The sequence below is a fragment of the Natator depressus genome, chromosome 1, assembly GCF_965152275.1.
Source record: "Natator depressus isolate rNatDep1 chromosome 1, rNatDep2.hap1, whole genome shotgun sequence".
Classification (NCBI taxonomy): Eukaryota; Metazoa; Chordata; order Testudines; family Cheloniidae; genus Natator; species Natator depressus.
This window is the reverse complement of record NC_134234.1, coordinates 40,509,460-40,535,677: the sequence shown is the minus strand read 5'-3', so window position 1 is coordinate 40,535,677 and position 26,218 is coordinate 40,509,460. Positions and strand designations below refer to the sequence as shown.

General features: G+C 40.7%; 1 protein-coding gene across 1 annotated transcript in view; it reads left to right on the top strand.

Annotated features, from left to right (window-relative positions):
- XPO4 (exportin 4) overlaps nucleotides 1-26,218 on the top strand; it is a 131,445-nt gene that overhangs the window by 78,590 nt on the left and 26,637 nt on the right. Inside the window, exons 7-14 of the mRNA XM_074958221.1 lie at nucleotides 2,158-2,270; nucleotides 4,750-4,907; nucleotides 5,183-5,357; nucleotides 11,494-11,670; nucleotides 14,245-14,387; nucleotides 14,535-14,680; nucleotides 16,186-16,363; nucleotides 18,648-18,807. Coding sequence (XP_074814322.1) covers nucleotides 2,158-2,270; nucleotides 4,750-4,907; nucleotides 5,183-5,357; nucleotides 11,494-11,670; nucleotides 14,245-14,387; nucleotides 14,535-14,680; nucleotides 16,186-16,363; nucleotides 18,648-18,807 — 1,250 coding nt within the window. The remainder of the gene's footprint in view (nucleotides 1-2,157; nucleotides 2,271-4,749; nucleotides 4,908-5,182; nucleotides 5,358-11,493; nucleotides 11,671-14,244; nucleotides 14,388-14,534; nucleotides 14,681-16,185; nucleotides 16,364-18,647; nucleotides 18,808-26,218) is intronic.

Genomic DNA, 26,218 nt, shown 5'->3' with positions numbered 1-26,218 from the left:
CAGAAGCTGCATGTGCAATATCAAATTTCATACCCATTTTTCAGCCCTGCTGCAGATGGACCAATGCTAATAACGGTGTAAGCCATAGCATAGACCAGGAATTTCACTGTAGTGCTCCTGAAGCAAGTGTTTATGACACTGTGATAAGCATGCCTGAGCCCTATCTACACTAGCAATTATACATTTACTAGCACTAGTGCAATGACATGTTCTGGAAAATGGGCCCCAGGTTCTCTGCTGTAGCTGCAGTCTCATTTTGGATTGTTTTGTGAACATATACGTTATTTCACTTACAAATCTTCTATTGTCAGATGTGTCATCAGGCCATTAGTATGAGATTCAGTTCTAAAAATAACAGGATATGACTACTAAATACTGAGGCTTGTTAAAATAGTGACAGTAAACCAGCCCTTCTTTCATTCCAAATTAGGTGTGTATATGTAACTGGTCCCATTTGTAAATTAGACCTACTAATGAGTAAATTGAATCTCTAATCCTCTTATGGTACTTCTTTATTTCATATTCATTTGGTACAGAATTAAGGAGAAGAGTACTTTTACAAGTAAAGAATAACTTATCTTGCTGTATTTTCTTTATCAGTTTACCGTGGGTGGAGAAAATCATTCATAACTTACTGTACAATTTAGACTACTGCTAAGTGCTTTGAAATGCACCTGAGAGTAATTATAAAGTTTTGGTGAAGGATTGTTATTTCTTATAATAACTTACACCAATATTTTATTTTCATCCAAAAAACTGAAATACTTTCATCAAGTCACTTTATAAAAATTCTTAAGCTTTCATTTATATTCTCAAATATAAATGAGACCAAAAACTCCATTATCTTATATTTCTGTATGAAACAATCTATTGTGTATCTCTGAGTCCATACTGTTCTCATATACATTTGGTAAATTTGTATGTAATGAAATTCATTTTGTATTGAAGTAGTATAAAAGTCCTGAATTTTTTCAGTTCATTATATGTTGATTGCAGTTCTGGTTATAGTGAACCTCCCACTTACAATGAAATTGCTCTATGGAAAAAATTACTTCACTATATGAGGGTTCAACTGTGTCTGGTGGTGGTGGGGTTCTATTTTGGTTGCTGTCGTATGATTGGAGTCACTGTGGTACTCATGATGTCTCCTCAAACAAGTGGCAGTAAAAATGTTGCGCCCTGCTTTATGCTCATACTTTTGTTTATGCCACTTACATATATATATATTTTAAATTTCCCACTTGCTTACTCTTTTGAATAATGTGATCAATATGAGTACAGCTTATTGACATCTACTAGTGTAGTATAAACTCTGTCTAGAACTTTACATATTTTGAGAAATCTGGAGTATATATGATGCCTTTAACCACATGTAGTATTATGTGTTGCGTATTCTCAATGTCTCTCTTTAAATATTTATATACTTTAGTATAGTCATAGAGTGACACAGAGTGCAGTGGATTTACATGTTTAAGTGTTTTCTTGCATCTCTGGTTATCCAGCACTATAACATTTGCAGATTTCCATGCTTGTAATTTAATGTTGAGCAATTAGATGGTTCTCTGCAATGAATTCATAGATGCAGTGTGTGTTTTGGTTTCTCTTTTAAGAACATATGCTTAATAGAACAATGACTTGTGGTGCCTTATGCTTTTATTCTTCCTAGCATGATAAAAAAAATTTAGAGTAATACAGGGGGGAACATATTTTCATTCTGTGAAGCATATTTGGCTATTTAGAAAAATAGGATATATGTTTCAAAGAGCTATCTTTAGCAATCATAAGGCCTTTATAAAAGCTGCCAGGAAAATTTTTTAGAAAATGATTTCCTATTTTGCATAAATTTTAACACCTGTTAATTGCGGTTGCTTTTTTCCCTTCTCCCCCGTCACATTAGATATCCCGGTTATCAAAGTGATCATATCACTATGGTATGCCTCATAATTATGATCAAACTGTTATCTAACATTCCTGGAGCATTCTTTTTTTCAATACTTAATACCTTTTATTCCTTGGCCTCATGCATGAATTATGCTGTGTATGTGGAGAGGCTTAAAGATTGTTTCCATTACATTCTTTCTGAATGGATCCTGTTGTATCTAGGATTTTTTTTAAAGGCAAGTAGGAATGTTATTGTTGACCTTGACACCAGATAACTGGGCAGACATTATATAGCTATGTTTGAATCCTCACAAAATGTGATGCTAAAGCCAACAGAGTTGTGGCGTGAAACCCTCCTGGACATCAGAGTTATGGAGCTTTTCTTTACAGTAAGTCTCATTCTTCTTCAACTTTCATAATACAGGTCACAGAGAAGCACCTCCTTCCTCTTTTAAAACATTATTGTTGGATTCTTCCTTTTGTACCAGGTAAGACTAATTCTGTTAACATCAATTTTTACCCTAGCAAGTTTCTAAGGTGATGATGGACTATTGATTTTCTTTTCCTATCAAGTGATCAACATGCTTTGCATGTAAAGTATCTTAAATTATTTTTCTTTTAAAAATTAATCATGTATTCATTTCATATCTTGGACATATCTATTTGCCAGATGAAATTCTGAGCATAATGAGTGAGCAGTGTTATCAGATACCTTTTTAGCTAAGGTGTTGCCGCTCTACAAATATCAGCTGAACAATAGGTTTTCACTGCTCCTGTAACACTTTGCTCAACAGAACAGTTGAAAACTAGCAATATCTTTGCATATCTCCATCCAAGTTTAGCATAAAACTCCATTCATTATAAGCTGGATATAAACCAAAAAGGTCAACAGTAGATCTGACTAGAAAATAGCTGAGCAACACATGGTTATTTTGTATTTTTTTTTAAACTGATCTTAAAGCTGGGTAAAAGTAATTTTCTACCACTATTTTTTGTTAATATTTGCTTAAATTGCAGTCAGCCCAGCAACAGCATTCAAATTATTTATGTAAACTGCTATGCTAATCTTATTTTATATCACATCTCTTGGGATCTTACAGCTCAACATTCTTCAGGCTAGGGTTCCTTTTGCAAAGCAGAGAAATAATATACTCAAAACTCTTAGGGGTGGGTACCATGTAGCATATATAAATCTCTAGAACCAAAAGTGATTTGTCTGACACGTGAGTTTGAATGCACATCTATCTTCAGTGTTTTATAAAGGAGATTCATTTGTTTGACAGAAAATTTATCTTGCTCCAGCAGTTCTTGAAAAGGTGAAAAACTTCCTGGCAGAACTCTTAACAGCCACACACAATCTGAACAGCTGTCTAGACGATCTAGACAGTTGCTACTGTCAGCTGTGAACCTCCTAATGCAAATAACTTTTGGGTTTACAGGTTAACCCTTTCTAGTTTAACTGTATTAGGAAGTCCCTGAGTTAAATGTTTGACTTCTGATTTGTTCTTCAGTGTTAAATTTTGAGTAACTGCCTTATCCATCACATACAGAAGATGAATTCTTCTGAATACTAAACATTTATTTTATTTAATGGAAACTAAAGAATACATCAGTTTGTTACATCATTTGTGAATGAACAAAAATCAAAACAGCACACTTTCGTTACTTTTGTTTTAAGTAGCATGGCTTAAGTCTTTTATAAAGACTTATTTTGCATTTGAAGTAATTTGAAGCCTTTGCTTCTGTAGATATCAAATTCTTGTTCAAATACAAAAATTAAATGAACTGTGATAGTTCAAATAAGTGTGTAAATTAACAAATTGGAATACTTCTAAGTTTTGTAAGACTAGGATTTTTCTCCTTTAAAATGGCAATTTCTACATGGTGTAAGATTTATTTTAATAGGGTGGAGTGGGGAAGAATTGTTTTAAATTCCAAAATTGTGTGTTCATGTGATTTGATCTTTCACAAGTTAAAATAGTTGTAACTAGTCTTTCTGTATCATTTAGAGGTTCATGTTAGTTGCACAATTATCACTTGGATAACATTTGAGATGGGCTAAATAGAGAAATGGTAATAAAGATTTAACTTTGCTTTTATATATATCAATTTAACAAGACTGGGTTTTTTTGAGAGGCCGGCTGTACTAATATTTATTATACCATTATATTATACTATTTGTTTTGTCCTGTAGAAATAAAATGCTTGTCCTAATAAGTCTTAAAGTCCATATTTCATAATTGCAATAAATATGTAAGAATGTGTTTTAAATCTATTGATGTTAGATTTATTTTAATCCAGAATTGATAATCACATTAGTAATGTAACACTCCATTTGCAGAAATGAGAAAAAATTACTAGTGGTCTCGAAGATGTTACCAAGGTGAGGTGCACTTGTTTTGTGTGCCTTCAGTGTTTACCTCTGCTAAAGAAGCATCTATATAATCTTGATTGAATTTATCAACTAACTTTAGCAAGACGCTGTAGCTTAGGCATAGTTAGCATAATACAGATGACTGTCATTATTGCTGTTTTTAGAAGGAGCAGTATGTCTGACTGGCTGGCATCTGTTTCTCTCTTTAAGACATAACATGCACTAAACAGTTCAATTTCTAAAATGTAGGTAGGACCCAGTTAAGTGTTAGTTTTGGTGAGTTAAGTCATGGCTCATGACGTTGATAAACTGAGGAGCAAGCTTGATGTTTACTTTGGTTTAGGGAGATGCTGTAGAAGCAGTGTCATTTCAGATTGACTAGAAATTAGGGTAAGATTTTTTTGGTGTCTGCTCTTTTGGATTGAGAGCCATGTGACTGTTGTAAGAACACGCTGTTTTTCCATGTATAATTAATTTATTTCACTTTGTAAAAGGTACATCGAAAAATCAGAGAGGATACAGATATGGCACAAGACTCTCTACAGTGCCTAGCACAGCTAGCTTCTCTGCATGGGCCAGTCTTTCCTGATGAAGGTTCACAAGTTGATTATCTGGCACATTTCATTGAGGGATTACTGAATACTATCAATGGGTATGTACACTTGCCCTTTACATTTAGATGGCATCTTTTAATCTTTACTTTGGAGTGGAAGGAGAGAGCCAGTGTGGCTTATTTCTTTGCATAGTTTGTGTTTGGAGTTGGACTGTTAAAATGGAATAATGTTTTTTAAAAAAAGGGTATTTCCTGAAAAGAGTATAAAGTATATATTGGTTTGTTAAATGCAGGAAAGTCATCCATAAAATGACCAATTTTAGGCTTTTTTCCTAATTTCTAAAAAAACCCAACCCTGCTGTTTCTATCTATAGAATTGAAATAGAGGACTCTGAAGCAATGGGAATCTCCAGTGTTTTCAGCAACCTGATAACTGTGTTTCCTCGCAATGTTTTAACTGCCATTCCAAATGAACTTTTCTCTTCGTTTGTTAACTGCCTCACACACCTCACCTGTTCTTTTGGGAGAAGTGCTGCACTGGAAGAAGTGGTGAGTACTGTTCTTGAACTGCAATTGATTCTTGAAAGAGTTGAGTTCTTTTTATTGCATTTATGATGAACATCAAATTAACAAGAGACATAAGAATGTAATAGATTTGTAATGACTTAGTGATGTTTGGATGTCTTAGCCCCATTCTGTAATATGTTTTCTGAGATTCATTAGTTTTGTTTGAAAGTTGCTGTTAACTTTTAGTTTATTTTTACATTACTGAAATCAGATGTAGAAGAGATATGTGTAGACCAATATAATTAATAATGAACAATAGAAATAATTATGCACCTTTAAAAAAGTCTAACAATTTTAAACTTGAATTAAGATTTTGATTAAAATACCCATTAAACTTCCTCATTTTAAATTGACAGCTTCACTAGCAAGTATGGTAGGCATTAAGTATTGCTTAAGCGTTCAGGTAGGACTTCTGAGAAGTGCTTATAAATGGTTAACGATTTACAGATTTGAAAGCCTGGAATGGCTATGTGCACATATGGGCAAATTGAAACTTACCTGAAGCTTGAACTTCTGTTTAAGTGAATGCATCTGCTATGATGTTCCCTATTACTGCCCCCATCCTGTATCATAGTGGCTGTTTTAAGTATCCCTTGATTGTTGACTCAGATGACATTTTTACAAATTTAGATGGTCAGGTAATTCAGTGTTTTGTTGTTATATCAAAGCTGTTGGCTGAACATACATGAGCAATTACTATCCCTTTACCTCTCTGCCCAGGAGAGTAATATTAAAAATGAAACAATCCCAAGAGGAGCTATTTGAAGACGAGACATAGTTAGTAAGGCAGATAAACTGTGCATCTCCTGTTTATGATAATGAGAGCTAATATCTGGAAATTTGCTACACAGTGATGTAAAAATAGAACTTAAGAATATAAAACTGTCCTTATTTATTAGCAATGTTTAAAAATTTTTTCTCTTAAATTATATGTTCATAAAAAGGTGGTTTTCTCTATATTTGGGCTTTACCAACAAAAAACTCCAGACAGATCCTATATTGAAAAGCTTTTAAAATGTATTATGTGGAGGTTTTCTCGTTGTCAGAAGGGCCTGAGTTCTCCTACCTTTGCTGTTGACTGACCTTTACAATTAGCGCTTACATTATCAAATACTTTTCCATGTTAGTTATGAAGTAGGCAAATGTCTCTTTCATTTTACAGTTTGGGCAGCTGAGGCTCAGATGTTAACTTGCCCAAGGTCAGAGAGCAACTCAGTACATTAGAACCCTTGTCTTGACTATTGTTAGACAAATGCTTATTCCACTAGACCACAGTGCTCTCGAGGCAAGTCACTTAACCTTTCTGAGGTTCCATTTCCTAATCTGTAAAATGGGGATAACGCTTTGTGAGATTCTTAAATGCTGTATATTTTCAAACTTCATCTGTGGTTAAATTGCCCCATTTTACAGATTTGTAACCGACAAAGATGTTAAATGCAGTTATTTCTGGGACTGATGCTCTTTGACTAGTTACATTTATAAGGCTTTCATACAGAGGTTCAGCAGAAGCATGAAGATATTCCATATGATGAATCTTTTGGAGAAAAGATGAAGACCTTGTCTTTAAAGCTAAAGGGGGGAAAGCCACCCATTGACCCTCAGACACCCTCCTGTTCCCAAGGGGCTAAGAAAAAGGAGCGAGCCTACGCATCTTAAATATGGTATCAGAAGTGACTAGCATACTTAGAGTTGGGGCACTCCATCTCTCGGTCAAATCACAAGCAGCAAAAACCTACAGCAAATTGCCAAACTGTAGCAGTATCTGCCTGGGAGGATCTGTCTTTTTGGAGGGCAGCTAGTGATTTCTTTTCTCTAATGGCTTGTGGTTACCTAGAGCACATGAATCCTCAGCATTGTCTAATGGGATACAGAATTGCTTTAGAGAAATTATATCAAAGTATTGTTCTTAAATATTCTCAGATTCAACTGCACGAGGAAGAGAGATTGCAAGAAATTAAATTACTCTTAGAATAGTATGCTGCCAGGTGAAAGAACAAAGTGGGTTTATTCCAAGGGTTTGCTGATGTTCATAATAGCCAGGTTCAAACCCTTTCTAGATCTTGGAAACATAGGTGATTTTTTTTATCTGTCAAAAGTAACAATAATTGTGTCACTAGGAAAAATGATACCTCTTTTGTATGCCCTGGATTTTACCATGCATGTATGGATACATTTCAACCGCCTGGTGTATCTCAGATTTTCAGTAAGGAAACAGCTCTACCAGTTCTGAGTTAATGCCTTTTGGGTTTGTTATGACATTGCGTGTTTACAAACATGTAACATTTGTGGCCATGTACCTGACCAGTCCATAGGTATGTGTGTGTTCTACAGAAACAATCTGGAAAAGGCAGGATTGTGATTAGAGAACTCTACAGGTGTGGAAATGGATGGTATCACCCAGGACATTCCTAATGACCAATTAGCTAGCAAAAAAGGAAGAAAAAACTAGTATGGCCAGGGAAAAACCTACTGCCAGTGGGCCCTCACAAAAAACAACCCTATACTCTCACTTTCTTGTCAACTGTCTGAAATGGGCCACTCTCATTACCACTTCAAAAGTTATTTTTACTCCCTTGGTATCCTGCTGTTAAGTGAATTGTCTCATTAGACTGACCTCACGCTTGGCAAGGCAACTCCCATCCTTTCATGTATTTATACCTGCTCCTGTATTTTTCACTCCAATTATCTGATGAAGTGGGTTCTAGCCCACAAAAGCTTATGCCCAAATAAATTTGTTAGTCTCTAAGGTGCCACAAGGTCTCCTCGTTGTTTTTGCTGATACAGACTAACACGGCTACCACTCTGAAATCTGAACTCTATACCTGTGAGCTTAAGTTTCTTGGAGACCACTTCCCTGTTGGCAGTGACATATTCAGTGTGCTGAAGTGAACTTCAGGTCCTAGTGATCAATACACCTTTATTATAAAGTATTTGAAGACTAGTAAAGTGGCTTTACCAGAACATTGATATAATATTCCAGGAACTTTTCAGAACACCTGAAACAGCTTTTCATTTAATCAGTCAGATGTAATTCAAGACTTATTCCTGTATAGTGTTAAATTTACACTGTGTTCACGACGACGTCCAGCAGAACGAGTGTTCATTGTGATCAGTGTTTGGAGTGAAAATTCGAATGAGCATAGATGCTTTTTTTGTTCAAAATGAATACTGTATTAATGACACCTGTTTGTGTTTTATGACTCATTCAGAACACTAAAAGTTACTGGAAAAAATCCTCCAGTCCAAGAGAGACGCATGTCACTGAATCAGATGTTGGCAGTAGTCACACCAACATATTCAAAAAAGGGTATTTTTTCCTTTTTGTATAGCTATTTTTGGTGACACTAAAAATGTCCACTCCACAAGTGTCCACAGGAGAAGAGCACTAGAGGGAGAGTGGGGAGAGATTGGAAACTTGGAGGAATATCTAACATATTTTGGGGGAAAAAAGATAGAGGGCGAGAGAGAGAACAGTTATTATGCAATGTAGAAAAATGATATTGAATGGAAAATAAAGACTGGGAAAAGATAGTTGTATGTTAGAGGGAAGGAGGAGAAGAGTGAAGAGTAAGGGTATGTCTTCACTAGCAATGCAGCATTTTAACGTGGCTGTGTAGCCAGCGCTATAAAAAAAAAAAAAAAAACACCCCCACGAGAGGAGTAGCTACCATCGCTGGTACGCTGTCTACACTGCCACTTTACAGTGCTGAAACTTGCAGCACTTGGGGGTGTGTTTTTTCACACCCCGAGCAAGAAAGTTGCAGCGTTGTAAAGTGGCAGTATAGGCAAGGCCTACGTAAAAAGAACTAATGCAAGGGAAACAGTAAATTTTAACAAGTTTTTACATAATAGAAAAGGTAAATGCACAATGATGTAATAAGTAACCACACTTTAAAAATTACTTTAGAAGGAAAGGATAAAATGTGCGATGAGGATAGAAATTTGCCTTGGGCCAGCCCTGGTTTACTATGCTTTCTCTCTCCCAATTTTGTCTTTTTTATGTTGAATAAAATTCTTCTTTCTTCCCTTCTTCCTCCTGACTTCCCCCCCCCCCCCCGCCCTTCTATGGTTGCATCTATGAATGTCTTGGTTTTTGATTTCGAAAGTATGATCACCTTGAAGATAGTATGGTGCTGCAAAAGGGTCTTAAAATGTTTCCATCTTGATTGGTCATCCCAACTTTTTTTTTCCTTGCCCCACATGTCCATCACAGTGAGGACTTTCACTACAAGCCTGCTGTTAAAAGTCACTAAGCTTTTATCTGGAGCAGAGTTAAGGCCATAGTCACTAACTTTTTATTTTATGAAGACATCGTCATTATGTTTTACTATACCAAATTATTATACCATGGTAGGCCTCCTGCTCAAAGGTCATGATAAGGACCATTTATTAAAAAGCTGGTCTTGCAGCAGTACACTTACACTGTTTTTCCAACTGGACTTTAGCAAGGCAGCTATGTGACATTTGGATATATTTACTAAACATTATTATTTAAATTCAGCCTCAGGATAATAATGATTTGATCCAATAGTGTTATAGAAACTTTTCGGACAAAGGCTCCTCATCTGTCCTGCTGCATAATAACTTCATTTTGAGACCCTTTTTTCCCCCTTCCATCTTGTGGCATTTTATTCTTTTGTGTGTATAATTGTAAATGGTAACCTCCACTCCAGTATTTTGATCGTTACTCTCAAATGTATGTTCATATTACCTGCACTTTCAGTTATCTATTGTGTGTGTGGTTTTGTGGAATGATCCCTGCCATTTTTAGTCTCCAAGATTGATGACTTGTTTTGAATTAACATAAAAAAATATCAGAGGGGTAGCCGTGTTAGTCTGGATCTGTAAAAACAGCAAAGAGTCCTGTGGCACCTTATAGACTAACAGACGTATTGGAGCATAAGCTTTCGTGGGTGAATACCCACTTTGTCAGATGCACGAAAGCTTATGCTCCAATACGTCTGTTAGTCTATAAGGTGCCACAGAACTCTTCGCCACTTTTATAAAAAAAAAAAAAAAAAAAAAAGTTTACCTGTAATTGTGTACTGTGAAGATTCAAATCCTAATAGTGCTTCTCCCCAGAATAGAGGATTCTTTCACCTTCTTGTCTGTCTTTTTTATTTTTTTATTATTTTATTTTATTTAAGGTGTGATTTTATATATTATATATATGGCTAAGATTTAGTCACGGGTATTTTTAGTAAAAGTCATGGACTGGTCACGGGCAATAAACAAAAATTCACAGCCCGTGACCTGTCCATGACTTTTTTACTATAAATATCCATTGTGACTAAATCTCTGTTCATGGGGCCCTGCTGCTCTAGGGGACCCCTGCTCCAGCATTGGGGGCTGACTTCCCCTGGCGGCCCACTGCTCCAGGGCCCCCGGAAACTACTTCTCTGGTGGCATCTGGGGCCGCCACTCCGGCTGCCACCGCGACAGCTGCTGCTTGGGCGGTCCTCAGGGCCAGTTGCCCAAGGCTATCCGAGCAGCAGCCAGTGTGGCCAGCCCTGGGGCCGCTCCAGCAGCGGCTGGTGTGGCTGGCCACGGAATGCTCAAGCAGCTGGCCCCGGGGTTAGATGCACCAGCCACTGTAGCTGAGGAAGTCATAAAGGTAGCAGGAAGTCATGGAATCCGCTACCTCTGTGACAGAAACGCAGCCTTAATTATGTGTGTGTGATTATATTATATTTTATGTATTATAATATAATATTGGTATCAAGAGGAGCTGTGAGTGCACATCACCTTTGAAAATCAGGTTACTTATTTATGTGCCTATCTTTTAGGTTTTAAAGTTGTAATTTGGGAAGAAGATTTTGATGTTAAACTTTTAGGTGCAGGGAAGGATCTTCCTAACTTTGTTTTTTAGATTACCAGTTTTTTAAAAAGTATAACCAGCATGAAAACTTGCTGGCCCTTGTCATGTGATGTGATATGTCAGGGAATCCATTTGAACTCTTGTGTGTATCTTTTATAGCAGTTGTAACTGAATTCAGCTCAGATCTTTATATTAATTGTTTATAAAAATGTGTAGAATATCTGTTAAAGCTTTATGATTATTAATGCAATTTTGGTTTGTTTCGCTTTGTTTAGTTTGGTGGTAATCTTTTTCTTACAGCTTGACAAAGATGACATGGTATACATGGAGGCATATGATAAATTGCTGGAATCCTGGCTTACCTTGGTACAAGATGACAAACATTTCCACAAAGGCTTCTTTACGCAACATGCTGTTCAGGTTTTTAATTCTTATATTCAGTGCCACCTAGCTGCTCCTGATGGTACAAGGAACTTGGTAAGTTCTTAATCTGCGGTTCTTGGGGTAATAATACGCACTCTGATAGTATATACAGTAATTAAACATTTCTTAAATATACACTACTTAAGTAACTATTAAAGGAGGTAACAGAAATTTTTTTACATGGTCTGCAGTAGTGATGAAAAAACATGATTAGCAATTACTCTGTGCTGAGTTTGACACAGGAGAGGGTTCTTTGACAGCCTTTTTCCTCTCATCTTAAAGAGAAAATAAGGGGAGAGCAGTGGTGGAGAATGCTTTTAAAACCTTGGCTTTATTAAATATATAAAATAGCCCTATAATTGAAAAATTTGCTTACCTCTTATCCTTCCATCTTTGGGTCTAGTGACAAAATAAATTACTACCTTTTTTGGGGAATTTTGATGAAACCAAAAATCCTTCAATGGAATTATAAACCTGATAGTGCGCTTGTTAATTCTCTCTGTAGTTAACCACCAAATTCTTATTTTGTTGTCCCCTTTTAAGTGTATTTTATATGTGTAAACTTATCAGATACACAGTAGGACTGTGGGCTCAGACTAGGAGAAACTGCTTTAGTAGAGATACTGTCCTTTTAGATAAAATGGTAAACCAGGGTCCGTACAGCCTTTCTGTGTTAACTGTCCAGGAGGAAATTTTAAACATTCCATGGCATTTTCATGGGAAAATCCCAACGTTTTATCCTTTCCTTATAAAGTAATTACTTTAGATTCTAAAGTAATCCATTCCAACATTCTGTCCCTTAAAACAGGTTCTGATGTAGACTGTTGAATGTAAATCTTGAGCATATTAATGATTGCCCAATTTTTATACAGTAATATCGAACTTGATGGTATTTAAAGGACTTTGAGATACCTCACTTCCAAAAAATACCACATAAACCTACTTCGTTTCTCTTGATACCTAACAGATGGTGGTAAGAGTTTCAGTATAGAGAAGAATATTTTACAAGAGACCTTGAATTCATAACAGACAGTCTTGACATAACTTGTATACACAGGTTAATTCATGTCCTTCTGTGAGATAAGTCGTTTATCCCATGAATAACCTTTTAAAAGCCACAGCTGGCATTTCAGAATGCTGCTTGTTCAATATCAAAGCAGTGGCTGGAACTTTCAAATAGGAAAGCACTCTTCAGTGAGCAGCTGCAACTTTGAAGTGGCCAAAAGAGAATTATTTGCCAGTTTAGATAAAGAAAAGAGGCATTTAAAAGCACTTCGGGAGGATTTAAGGTTTGGATTCAGTTTCCCAGCTCCTTTCTAGAATGACAGCAAAAAGATACTTTTCTCTGACACACAATCTTCTCTCTTTCTTATCAACTACTGCAATTTCATACTTAACTTTCCAGTTAACACTGAAATCCATTTTCCCATAAATGTAGTGTATTTGTTCTTGGAAATAAGTCATGATGTTACTTAAGGGGTCTTTGCAATATTACCAACCTGAGTTTTCAAAAATAGAGATTTACTATAAATCGTGAGATTTATAAAAAAAAAAAATTTAAGGTGGTTCTTATTTCACTTCTGATTTTTTGAGCTTTTAGTATTCACTTTTTCAACCTTTACTCTGTAAACAATGAGGGCTGGAAACTTTCATTTTCCTTAATGAAAGCTCTGATTTTTACATAATAACAAGACTCCAGGAGCTAGGATTTTAAAACATCAAACATGGTAGGACTCCCAATAAAATCTCTAGAACTGCCAACGTTGTCTTTGTCATGACTTGTGTATGAAGTTGGCAAACAAAATATCCAGCTTCAGTGTCTTCATAGCTTAAAATATGAGTTCCTGGCCTCTTGTGTATGTGACTCAGATAGCAAATGTAGTAATTCAGTCTTGGTTAGTGTCTAAACTAGTGTCTGTTAGCCAGTAGTGATGTGTTTGAATTTTAGAATCTTTTTGCTCAGTTTGTCTATTGCAAATTTTATTGGTATGTTGGTGACGTATTTCAAGCCTAAAGCTAGTCCTTGAGAACAAACTGTATATTTTGCCTCTTCCTTGATTGATTGAGCCTGTTCTGTGTGATCAGTGGGGTCAGCCAAATGCACCTAAAGCCATTTTCACTTGGCCTATTGTAGGTTGCATGTTGTTTGAGCTCCTGATTCAGATAGAAAAGTTTGGGAAATAGGGTGAGATTTTTTTCCTCCTGTTTTTTTCTCCTTCTGTTTCTCCTATCATGTTTTGTCTGTCACTGGCATCCAGTGGCCAGTCTGTAATTCCTCCATTTATTAGAAATAGTCTCATTCAATATCTGGACTTACATTATTGCATTCCAGTTTTATAAGAGAATTGAGTTCAGAGTTCAGTGATTGTTTCAGAGGTAAGACCTAGTCATACTCCTGATTCCAGAAAACCATGGGCATTAAGTCACCAACTCCTTTCTTAATTCTTCTACATATATTTTATTAAACTTAAACTTACATTTCTGATTTTCCATCTGGAACACCAAAAAATTGAACAGCATGTAGAAAAGTGATTTTTTTTCTTCTTTACATAGTCTGATATTCTTAACACAGTAGATATCTTGTATAATATACATTGATGACTTTTAACTTATTTAAAATCATATCAGACTGCCAATGGTGTAGCCTCTCGGGAGGAAGAAGAAATAAGCGAACTGCAGGAAGATGATAGAGACCAGTTCTCTGACCAGCTGGCCAGTGTAGGCATGCTAGGAAGAATTGCTGCAGAACACTGTATACCTCTTCTTACAAGGTACAAGAGATAATTATAAAAGTGTACTGTACTTCAGTCAGATGATTTAAACAAAAGAATCTCATGTTAAGCAGAGTTTAATTCTTTAATATAACCTTAATTTATGTAATGACTACATAAAGTTATTTGCTCACTGTTTTTCTTCAGTTTATTAGAAGACAGAGTGACAAGGCTCCATGGTCAGTTGCAAAGACATCAGCAGCAGTTACTTGCCTCACCAGGATCAGGGTCAATTGACAATAAAGTGCTTGATGACCTGTATGAGGATATTCATTGGCTTATTTTAGTCACAGGTTAGTGGAAGTGTTAAACACATAAAATATTGGTATACTGTATCTGAAACTGGAGCTCCTCTGCCAAAACTGCAGTCAACCCATATGTCTCATCCTTGTAATTGATTTGTATGCGGTCGTTATCTTTTGTCTCATATAGATACTTCACAAACTATAGAGGCAAACGTATCATTTGCCCTTCAACGATACTGGGTTACTTTATGATTCTTTTTCTTATTTCCTTATGTTAATTGTGATAGAAATAATTTGTTTCTTATGAAGATGCTTAGAAAAATGTTAACAGAAGACATTTTACTTTCTGTGCTTGTACTGATTTTGTCATACACTTTTGACCTGTTTGTTCTTAAGTATAGTCAGTCGCCATATTCAGGTAGCTTGCTGTCAATGAAAGATCATAAATAGAGAATATCTGAGGTATGTAATGGCATAAAGAACTTACTGGCATGAGTTTCTGATGGCCATGTTACTGAGGAGTGACAAAGACCTGAGTGAGTTATGCAGATCATCCCAGATAGAGTGTCAATAAAACACTGATGCAACCACACAGCACCATACATATTTTGCTACATTTTAGGGCAATTTATTTTTGAAACATTTTTAAGTTTCAAACTTTTTATTGGTACTATCTTTTATATTGATTCATAAAACCAAATTACCTTAGTTACTATGCCCATGCCACAGTGGCAGAAATATTGGAATAAAAATGTACATCTTTTAAGATGTTTAATAAAACAGGGTTTTGTGATTTTTGAATGTCTGATGTCTTAGTGATTACCAGATCTTGATGTAAATATGGTATACCGTTTACTAGCCATACCATTATCCCTCCTGGGATAAAGTTTTTATTTCTAGTTCTGGTGAGTTATGGTACATCGGACATTACAGTTGTCTCTAGACCAGGAATGAATATTGCCTATCCTGGACATCAGACATACTGTATTTTTAAATACCTTCTTCTACCTGAACTACGCTTACTATGAAAAGAAGGAAACCTTTTTTTGTGGTAAGTTTGTTTGGCATTCTTTTGAAAGCTGCTAAAAGGCTTGGATTGTTAGCAATCTCAATTTAGATTGATTAGTGGGCAGAGTGCAGATGAGTTGAAACTGTAAAATTAAGACATTTTATCACATGGCTGCAGAAAAAAAAACTATTAGAAATGTAGTGTAAAAAATTCTTATTCTACAGAGGCATCAGTTCTGGTATCTGCAGGTGAAGCAAACATGTGTTCTGTATTTTGTTTGTTCAGGGATTACTTTTCATCTGTAGCTTCCAGTTATAATTTTAGGATCTCTTCTCTCATCTGTACACACAGTACTGAAATACATAATTGATTAAGATATATATTTAGCACTGTTAGTCAGGATTGATTCCAATGCCATTTAACATCTGCTGTAAAGCCAATAGACTTAAAAAGCAAAGTCCTAAAATGGAAAAACTTAATCTAGGGCAAAAAACTTGTGGTCACTTTCTTTCTCTCTCTCTCTCTCTCTCTCTCTCTACTTTAGGCTACCTCTTAGCTAATGATACTCAGGGAGAGACTCCACTAATACCTCCAGAAGTAATGGAATATTCCATTAAGCATTCAACTGAGGTTGACATCAATACAACACTTCAGATCCTGGGATCTCCAGGAGAAAAGGCCTCTTCCATCCCAGGATACAACAGAACTGATTCTGTAATTAGGTAAGAATACAACACCGTCTATAGCAGCTTCCATTCAGAATATCTCAAACAAATTTATATAGGTAGATAGGAGATAAAACTTGAATATTGATGGTCTCATGAATCTTGGAAAAAGGGAAACAATGCATGAACGTTGAATATGGGAAAGGAAAAGAGATCTCTCTTTATATCTTTTAAAATTGAAGTAGATGTTCTGTCAGATTAGTTATAGTACAGGGATAATAAGGTAATGCTATAAAGGTAGAAAAGAAAAGGTAGGAAGAATTAAATCAATTGTAGGTTAAAGTAACAGTCTTAAGGTGAAATGTTAAGCTAAAGGTGACTCAGTGGCATGGGAAAAGGTAGGATTGGAAAGTATTGAAGATGGGGCAAGACAAATAAAAGTGATTACTTCTCTAACTCCAAATTGTGAGAGACTCAGGAGAGTCCCAAGAGTAGAGAGCTAGAGTAAGCGGACAGGTAAGTAGGTAGTGATCAGGGGAAGGTGGAGCAAGTTCCTGGAAAGAAATGCAGAATTCAGTTTGCAGTAGAGATGGAGAAACATCTTTGTAGAAACAAGTATCTTTTGCCAGTAAATATCAAGAACCAAAATAAATAGTGTTTCTTTTTTTTGAACATATGAGACTAAATGTTTGAAATATCATTGAATTAAAATCTCTAGATAAGACTATATAGATTAATTGCATACTGCCTTCTACAGCATGCATAAACAAAATGACCGTTTGCCAAGCTTTCCAAAGTATTAAATGGGACTGTCTGCTTCTGTCATGAACTGTTGGTCCCTGGGATTGCTCCAGAAGCACTTTGTTGGCCTTCAGTGGGGAAAGAATGCTGTCGCTCAGACACTCAGTTACTGGCCTATTTTAAGGACCAGCGTAAGGGGTTCAGAAGGGATTTCCATCCTTTTTGGGAAGAAGAATGATGTGTATGGTGCTCAGTGTTGGGCAACAAAGAAGAAACATGAGCAAATGATCTGTTGAACAGAAATGCAGATGTTAAGATGGGTGAGTGGAGTCAGAAGAAAGACCGCATGAGGAATGTGTATGTTAAAGACATGCTTAAAGTAAGACCCATAAATCAAAAAAAATGAGGGAGTGCAGGCTCAGATGGTTTGGTTATGTAAAGTACAGTCCTGACAGGTATGAGGATAAGAGAATCCCAACAGATCAAGACTGAAGGAAAAAGACAGAGGCCGGCCCAAGAAGTAGTGGTGGAATGTCATAAAGGAAGACATGTTAACGTGTTGTGATAGAGGATATGGCATTGAACAGAGCACTTTGGAGGGAGAGGACTCAGCACTGACCCCGCTTGATGGGATTAATGCAGAAAGAAGGAAGAAGAAAGGAAAACAATGGCTCAAAGCAGAGTCTCAGAGTTTAAGGGTTCAGATTAAGGGGATCATGTGGCACACTAATGGATGTGGAAATTACTTCACCCAGGGTTAAAATTAGTTTTCTGTGTCTGCCTCATGCCAGCCTTAATCTACTGTAGGAGGCTAGAGATGGCTTTTCATTCCCATTCATTTGGTCCCTGGATTGACAGGCCTAGAAGTGATGTGGAAGTGTTATACTTTGTCCTTGAAAGGTAAAGGAGTACCTTTATGTTGCTCCTTGATGATCCCTCCCTCTAGCTGGCAAAAAAAAGAAGCAGCAATACTGTCCAATTGTGTGTGTCCAGTGGAATAGGGAATAAAATCTATTCTAACGGAAGAGAGTCGCTAGGGTCTATCAGGGATATGGTTGAGGGGGAGGAAGTATATACACTGTACAGTAACAAAAATAGATAATTTACTTTCAGTATTTGATTTGATTTAGTTTGCACATGCTCCTGAGACTGTCCAAAGTTTATAGGTAGTAATGCGAGGGAGAGGGGAAATACTGATGTCTCAGTAAAAGCTTTTAAAGTCCTTTAGGCAGTGTTCCAATTGTAATATTTCCCATTTCCCCTGATGTCAGAGTACTGGAGAGAATTCTTCCTGCTGCAGAGATTTCAGAGTCCAATTTCAAATGCATTCTCTTGGACTTGACTAGGATATTCTAGCATCTCTGTCCCATCCCACCATCCATGTATAAAGAGAGAATATCCTGAGGGTGCTTACACTCCATCCATAGAAAGAGGAAATACTTGGTGATGTCTTGCTTCTTCCACCCAATTCCATGAAGAATGGAAATCTTTATTGTGGCCATGCCACCCTGCTTGGGTAATTGACCCTGTTTAAACCCCAAAAGGTAAAAATCCACCAAAACCCAAAGTCAAGTATCTTAATTATACTTCATATCTGCAGGTTATTATCTGCTATTCTAAGAGTTTCAGAAGTAGAATCTCGAGCAATAAGGGCGGATCTAACACACCTTCTGAGTCCACAAATGGGAAAAGATATTGTATGGTTTCTTAAGCGTTGGGCAAAAACCTATCTCCTAGTGGATGAAAAACTGTATGACCAGGTAAGACTTTAACTGCAATTTTGATTGCATTAATGGACTGTAGAGTATATAACACTAACACTACTGTATGAAAGTGGATGTTAGTTTGTTTTAAACCTCCAGCTGTGTTTTGTTTTAGAATTTAGTGTATATAGTTATAGCCTGAAAAATTAGTGTTTTCTATTTAATTTTTTTTTCTAAGAGGAAATAGCTACGCTCATAACTTAAAAATAATTTTTGTGATTTTTAAATGCCATTTTGTAGGCTTTGAGATAGCAGGCAGACATCCTCCATGCTGTCACTTGATGGAATATCTTCTCCAAATAAGCTATCTGAGCCACTACTGTCTTCAAATCTCTTGAGATTAATCTCCACTGTAATAGTCACAGTAAATGACCTAATGATAATGGCTAGGCAGCTGGCCTGATAGAGATTCATTAATATTTCTTATTCACTTAGTTGGATTTTTTTTAAAAAAGCAGGGATGGGGAGGGACCCCCAGAACCTAAGAAGAGTCCAAATTGTGTGATCTTACGTTCCTGTTAGTCATTTTTTCGCCCTCCCCATTCCATTATGTTCCATACCCATGTCCACATTGTTACTATTTCAGTATGCAGTGTAGTTGTAGCTGTGTGGGTCCCAGGATATTAGAGAGAAGGTGGGTGACGTAATATCTTTTATTGGACCAACTTCTGTTGGTGAGAGAGACAAGCTTTCAAGCCTACACGAAGCTCTTTTTCAGGTCTCTCTCACCAGCAGAAGTTGGTTCAATAAAAGATATTACCTCACCCGTTTTTTCATTGGCAATGCTTGTGGCATGGACAGTCTTATATGTTGTTTGAACAGGACAAACACAATGGAGCTCTGATGCTGATTGGAGCCTGTCGACACAATTGAACTACAGATCAATAGTAGAGGACTCGCTGGCCTGCACTGACTAAGGAGGGCAGAGTGACTGCATTTTTATAGCTTCTGTTGCTGAAATAATCAGGGATATTAAAATTCTCAGAGGATCATCCTTAGTGAAATTTGGGATACTGAAGGCTCCTTCTTAGTCTTCAGTAGTTTATATTTTTAGTTATTTTTGTAAAGAAAGACTGATTCTTCTCTGATTGATGAAGTGCACGCGTGTCAGGACTGGACCCGGAAGGTTTTTGTCCATTGACCCGCACGTGCGCAGTGCGCTTCCTCATGCTCCCAGCACAGGTTATGATAGGCCGTGTTGGTCAACATCTCTTCAGTTCCCTCTTACTGCCGCATAGCTGGAGTCAGAATCCTGGTCCTCTGCGATCTTCGTCTTTACACTAAGATAGCCTTTACTCTTCCTGTATATAGTACTACTTTGTTGTTTTTGTAGTGTAGATAGTTTTCCATAGTTTTATGTAGTTGTGATAGTTCATTAGTAATAGTTTCCCCGGTTGGGGTCATGCAGGGTCCCTCCTGGGGACTATGCTCCACAATCTGCAGTTTAAGAACTGTGTTTCCTGGCCTCGCTTGTTCTCCGTGAATGATGAGCACCAGTGTTGTCTGTACTGCCTCGGGGAAGCCTGTATCGCTGTGCCATCAGTAAGGCTTTTCCGCCATGGACTCGAGAGGCATGACAGCTTTGCCTGAGAAAGCACCTCATGGAGGAGGCCATGAGGCTGCATGCCCATTCGGATCTGGGACCATTGGAACTGGCGGGTTCCATGCCACCACTTCTCTTGCCTTGGACCCGACGGTCCCAGGCATGAGAGTAGGAAGCACTCTCCTAGGCACAGAAACAAGTCCCTATTGAGGGCTGCTTCTAAGCACAGCCTTTCCGCCCCAAGCTTCTTGGGTGAGAAGTCGCGTGCCGACCCCACTGCACCGGCGCCAAAGCTTCCCTGCCTTGAGGATAAGGCAAAGAAGAAAACTGATCCAGCGGCACCATCAGTGCCCCGCTCTGTGCCGTCTCCTCCATGCTTGCTGCCCATCCCCCCATCGCTTCCATGACCTTTGTGCATGACCTTTGTGCTCCAGCTGTGAAGACTCCACCGCAATCTTCTGCTGCCACCAGGGATACTGCGTGGACCCCTGGCTGTCTGGAGCCCCTTCTCTCCACGGAAGAGCTGGAGCTGCCCGACCCACCTTCATCACTGCTCTCTGACCCATCACTCACCCATGCGATCCCCACTCTGGTGAATGAGCCAGTCCTGCTCCTGCTGGAGAGGGCCATGCCTGTGTTGCACCGTGATCTGGCCACACCGTCTGCTCCCCCATTTCAAGAGGCATCTTCAGACTCCGAGGGCTTTTCTGAACCGGAGCCAATCTTTTCTCTGATATCTAAGCGTAGGTCTGACTCTCGCTACTGCCTGCCCACCTTAACCTCCTGCTTATGACCTGGCCTTGGTGATGTGGCACCGATACCCCTGAGGCCTGCTGCACACCCAGCTCTCTACTCTTTGGCCCCATTGGCTACCCTTGGACACCTACCGCCCTCCGTACCCTCTCTCCCAGGCCTCATACCAATCTGCCCCGGCTCCTTTGACCATCAGGCTCCGAGGTGGAGGTTGAGCCAGTATTGCTGGTCCCTACAGCCTCTTCCTCCTCTCCGGAGGAAGCTGTATGCCCTACCTGTCATACTACCAGTGGCACCAGGAACCCCCACGCCAGTGCCACCGGTCACTCCACCTCTGTTGCAACCGCTTCCTCAGTTCTCACCAAAAAACAACCCAGGGCATAGTTTTGATGTGTCGGTCAAGAGCTGCAAACTCTCCCCATTGCCACCTGTGGCCCCACACATCATCTTTGGGGGCTGCCTTGCCCTGTTCACCCACAGTTGGGGCAAGATCACCATGGACCATTGGGTACTGGAGATTATCCACCAAGGAAACACCATAGAATTTTTCATTCCCCCTCCAGAGCCCCCCCACCCAAAAGCCTCCAGGGGACCCCTCCCATCAATACCTTCTACAACAAGAGGTCGATGCCCTTCTCCTGAAGGGTGCCATAGAGCCTGTGGCACCTCCCTACTAAGCAGAGGCTTCTACTCCCCATAGATCCTCATTCCCAAAAGGGCGGAGAGCGCCGCCCCATTCTTGACCTTCATCTCCTAAATACCTTTTATCCAAGAATCCAAGTTCCATATGGTGATGCTGGCTTCTGTTATCCCCTCTCTTCCCCCCTGAGGCCTGGTTTACAGCCCTTGATATGAATGATGCATACTTCCACATCGACATCCACCTGGGCCACTGGATATTCCTTTGTTTCTAGATGGGGCAACACCACTATCAATACTGAGTCCTCCCCTTCGGCATTGTGACAGCTCCATGAGTCTTCACGAAGGTCTTTGTGGTCATGATGGCTCACATGCGCTGCCTTGGCTACTCGGCATGCCCCTACTTTGATGACTGGCTCCTCATCGTGCTCTCCCGACAGGAGCTTACCTCTGCCATCTCCATTCTTCGCGCTCTCCTGGCCCCTCTAAGTGTCTGCATCAATGAGGAGGAGTCAGCGCTCTTCCCTACTCAGACGATCAACTTTATTGGCACGCAGCTTGACCCAATTGTGGCTCGTGCCTTCCTTCCATCAGACCTCTTCAACGCTGACAGCCCTAGTGACAACGCTCCGCTGTGCCCCTTGCATCGTAGTATGCCATTGCCTCTCCATCCTCAGCCATATGGCAGCCTGCACTTTTGTGACACCACATACAGATCTACACATGCGTTGCCTACAAATCTTGCTCCTCTCCATGTACAGACCCCAAGGAGATCATGTGACCGCCAGGGTTGTGGTTCCTCGGACAGTTCTGGCCTCCCTCACCTGGTGAACCGACCCTTCCAATGTCATAATCAGTAGCCCTTTCACCACCCCCACCCCACAGGCCACCATCACAACAGATGCCTCCCTTGCGGGCTGGGGGGAGCATCTCCACCGACACACAGCCCAGGGTATTTAGACACTGCAAGAGGCCAGGCTCTACATCAGTGTTCAGGAGCTCTCAGCAGCTTGCCTAGCCTGCCAGGCATTTCTTTCTCTGATCCAATCACAGCATATGCAGCTCCTCTCAGACAATATAGCAGCTTGTCACCTACATCAACAAAGTAGGAGGTGCCTGGTCTCCATCCCTTTGTGCAGAGTCAATACACCTGTGGAACTAGTGCATCCACCATCATATCATGCTCCAGGCTATGTACTTGCCGAGCATCCAAAATTCCATGGCCAAATGCACTCAGCAGAGCTCTCCACCACAACCATGAGTGGGAGCTGCATGACCCTGCTCTCTGCTACCTATTCTGAATCTGGGGCACCTCTTGCTGGGATTTTTTTCGCCGCTCGCAAGAATTGCAAGTTGCCTGTCTATTTCTTCAGGGGAGACCTGAGCTAGGACTCCCAAAGTGACACACTTCTCCTGTCCTGGACTGGAGACCTCTGCTGTGCCTTTCCCCCCATTGCCCTCCTACTACAAGTCCTCTGCATGATTCAACAAGACCATGTCACTGTCATATTCATAGCCCCATATTGGCCACACCAGTTTTGGTTCTCAGACCGTCTCAGATTTTCCACCTGGGCACCTCTCTGCCTCCGAACTCTCCTAGACCTCTTCAGCCAACATCAGGGGCGAGTCTGGCATCCCAACCCGAACCCGCTTCACCTTATGGCAAGGGTGGGCAAACTACGGCCCAGGGGCCGTATCCAGCCCTTCAGACATTTTAATCAGGTCCTTGAGCTCCCATTGGTGAGTGAGGTTGTGGGCTTGCCCTGCTCCACGTGTGCTGTGGCTCCGCACAGCTCCCGGAAGCAGTGGCATGCTCCCCCTCCGGCTGCTACGCGTAGGGACAGCCAGGGGCTCCGTGCACTGCTCCCGCCCCAAGCACTTCCCCAGCAGCTCCTATTGGCTGGGAACCACGGCCAGTGAGAGCTTCAGGGGTGGTGCCTGCATATGGGGCAGCGTGCAGAGCTGCCTGGCTGTGCCTCCACGTAAGAGCCGGAGATGGGATGTGCTGCCGCTTCCGGGAGCGGCTTGAGGTAAGCGCCACCCGGAGCCTGCATCCCGACCCTCTGCCCCAGCCCTGATCCCACTCCCACCCTCCTAACCCTTTGGTCCCAGCCCGGAGCACCCTCCTGCACCCCTAGTCCCACCCGAGAGGCCGCACTTGCAGCCAGAGCCCTCACCTCCTCCCTGCACCCCAACCCCCTGTCCCAGCTCAGAGCTCCCTCCTGCACTCTGAACTCTTCATTTCTGGCCCCACCCCAGAGCCCACACCCCCTCCCAGAGCCCAACCCCAATTTAATGAGCATTCATGGCCCGCCATACAATTTCCATACCCAGATGTGTCCCTTGGGCCAAAGAGTTTGTCCACCCCTGCCTTATGGCCTAGTTTTTGGATAGAGCTTGAGGCTAGACAAAGCATGCTCTACCCCAGTATGCTACATTCTTACTCAAAGCAGGAGGGCATCCACCACGGCATGCCACCGGGCTAAATGGAAATATTTCACTGCTTGGTCTTACTGCCATCACCACCATCTTGGTGAGATTTCCATTCCCATCATCCTCAATTACCTACTCAAGCTCAAGACGGTGAGCCTCACCATCTGCTCCCTCTGGGCCATCTGGCAGCACTTAGTGCTTCCTCCCTCCAGTGGATGGCGCCTCAGTATTTATCCACCCTACCACCATCTGTTTGGTCCATGGGATCTTAATCTAGTCCTATCTGCTCTCATAAAGCCCTCTTTTAAACTGCTGGCAACGTGCTCCCTCTCTCATCTCTCTATGAAGGTAATCTTCTTGGTTATCTTTGCTTGACGAGTCAGTGAACTGGCAGCCATGATGGCTGACGCCCCGCCCCATACTGTGTTTCAGGGTACATCTACACTACAGTGCTGCATCAGCGCAGCTGCAGTGTGTCTGGTAAAGATGCGCTATGCCGACAGGAGAGTTCTCTCCCATTGGCATAAATACTCCACCTCAGTGAGAAGCGTAAGCTGTGTCAGTGGGAGAGTGTCTCCCGCTGGCATAGCGCTGGTGTGGGCCGCGCAAAACTTGTGTTGCTCAGGGAGGGGAGCTTTTTCCCACCCCTGAGCGATGTAAGTTAGATGACTTAACCAGTAATATAGAACTGCCCTCAGAAGGACACAGTCCCCATGCGACTGCACCCTAACTTCCTCCCAAAGGTGGTGTTGGAGTTCCACTTCAATTAGTCCATTCACCTCCCTGTCCTCTGTCCGAAGCCATATGCCTCCCATGCAGATGCTACCCTTCATTCCCTCAATATCCGACGTGCCTTAGCCTTTTATCTCCAGAGGACCCATGCCTTTCGTGCATCACCGAAGCTGTTTGTACCAGTTGCAGACCAGTCCAAGGGCCAAGCTGTCTCTTCCCAGTGAATCGTGAAATGGGTCTCCGGGTGCATCCAGACGTGCTACACACACTCCAACGTATAGCCAGTGGATACAAGTACAGCACGCTCTATGCAAGCACAAGTTACCACTTTGGCATACCTAGCAGCCATTTCCTGGCAGGACATCTGTCAAGCAGCGACATGGCAATTCATTCACATATTCACCCCCTGCTATGCCAGTTGTCCCCAAACTCTGGGGTTCGTCCCCCTAAGGGGCACAAAGGAACATTCATGGGGGCTGCAGCAGGGCCCAGGCCAGCCCCCATGGTAGGTGGGGAGGGAGCGCCACCCCATCCCGCTCCGGCCCTAGCTCTGCCCCGGACCCAGTCACAGCCCTGCGCCACATCCCACCCCCCGCCTGAGCCTGGGTCTCTGCTCCTGGCCCCAGCCTCGGCCCCCTTACCCCTTTCTGCATCCCATGGCCCCGCTCCCGGCCCCGCCTCCCAGGATGGAGGGCATGTACAGAGGTAAGGAAGGGCATGTCCCTGAAAAGTTTGGGGACCACTGTGCTATGCCGTCGCTGAAGGAGCGGCTGCGAACATGCTGTTCTACAGCCTGCATTTCCATCTCCATGCTGATTACTACTTGCTACTCACCCACAACTGGAATACATAAAAATTAAGATTCTACAGGCTGCATTTCCATCTCCATGTTGATTACTACTTGCTACTCACCCACATTGGAATACATAAAAATAATATTCTGAATAAATGTAAGCTATATAATTGCTACCACTGGAGGGTCTTTGAGATATGTGGTCCCTATTCCAATACCCGCTCTCCATCCCCTTTGCTGCGAGCTGGTGTACTTGGTGTTAAGAGGGTCACTGAAGAGGCATTGCTGGGAGAACGAGGACTCTTGATGCACATGCAGATCAATGGACACTGCTATGAAAACCTTCTAGCTCCAGAACATGGCACGCATGCGCACCCATGATTGGAATAAAGATAGGGACCACACATCTGGGAGAACCTGTAGTTATAGGTAAGTAACCTCCTCTTCTTATTGGTTGGGAACCATTAGAACATGTTGATTTGCAACTAAATGTAGCCTTTACTAAAAAAAAAAAA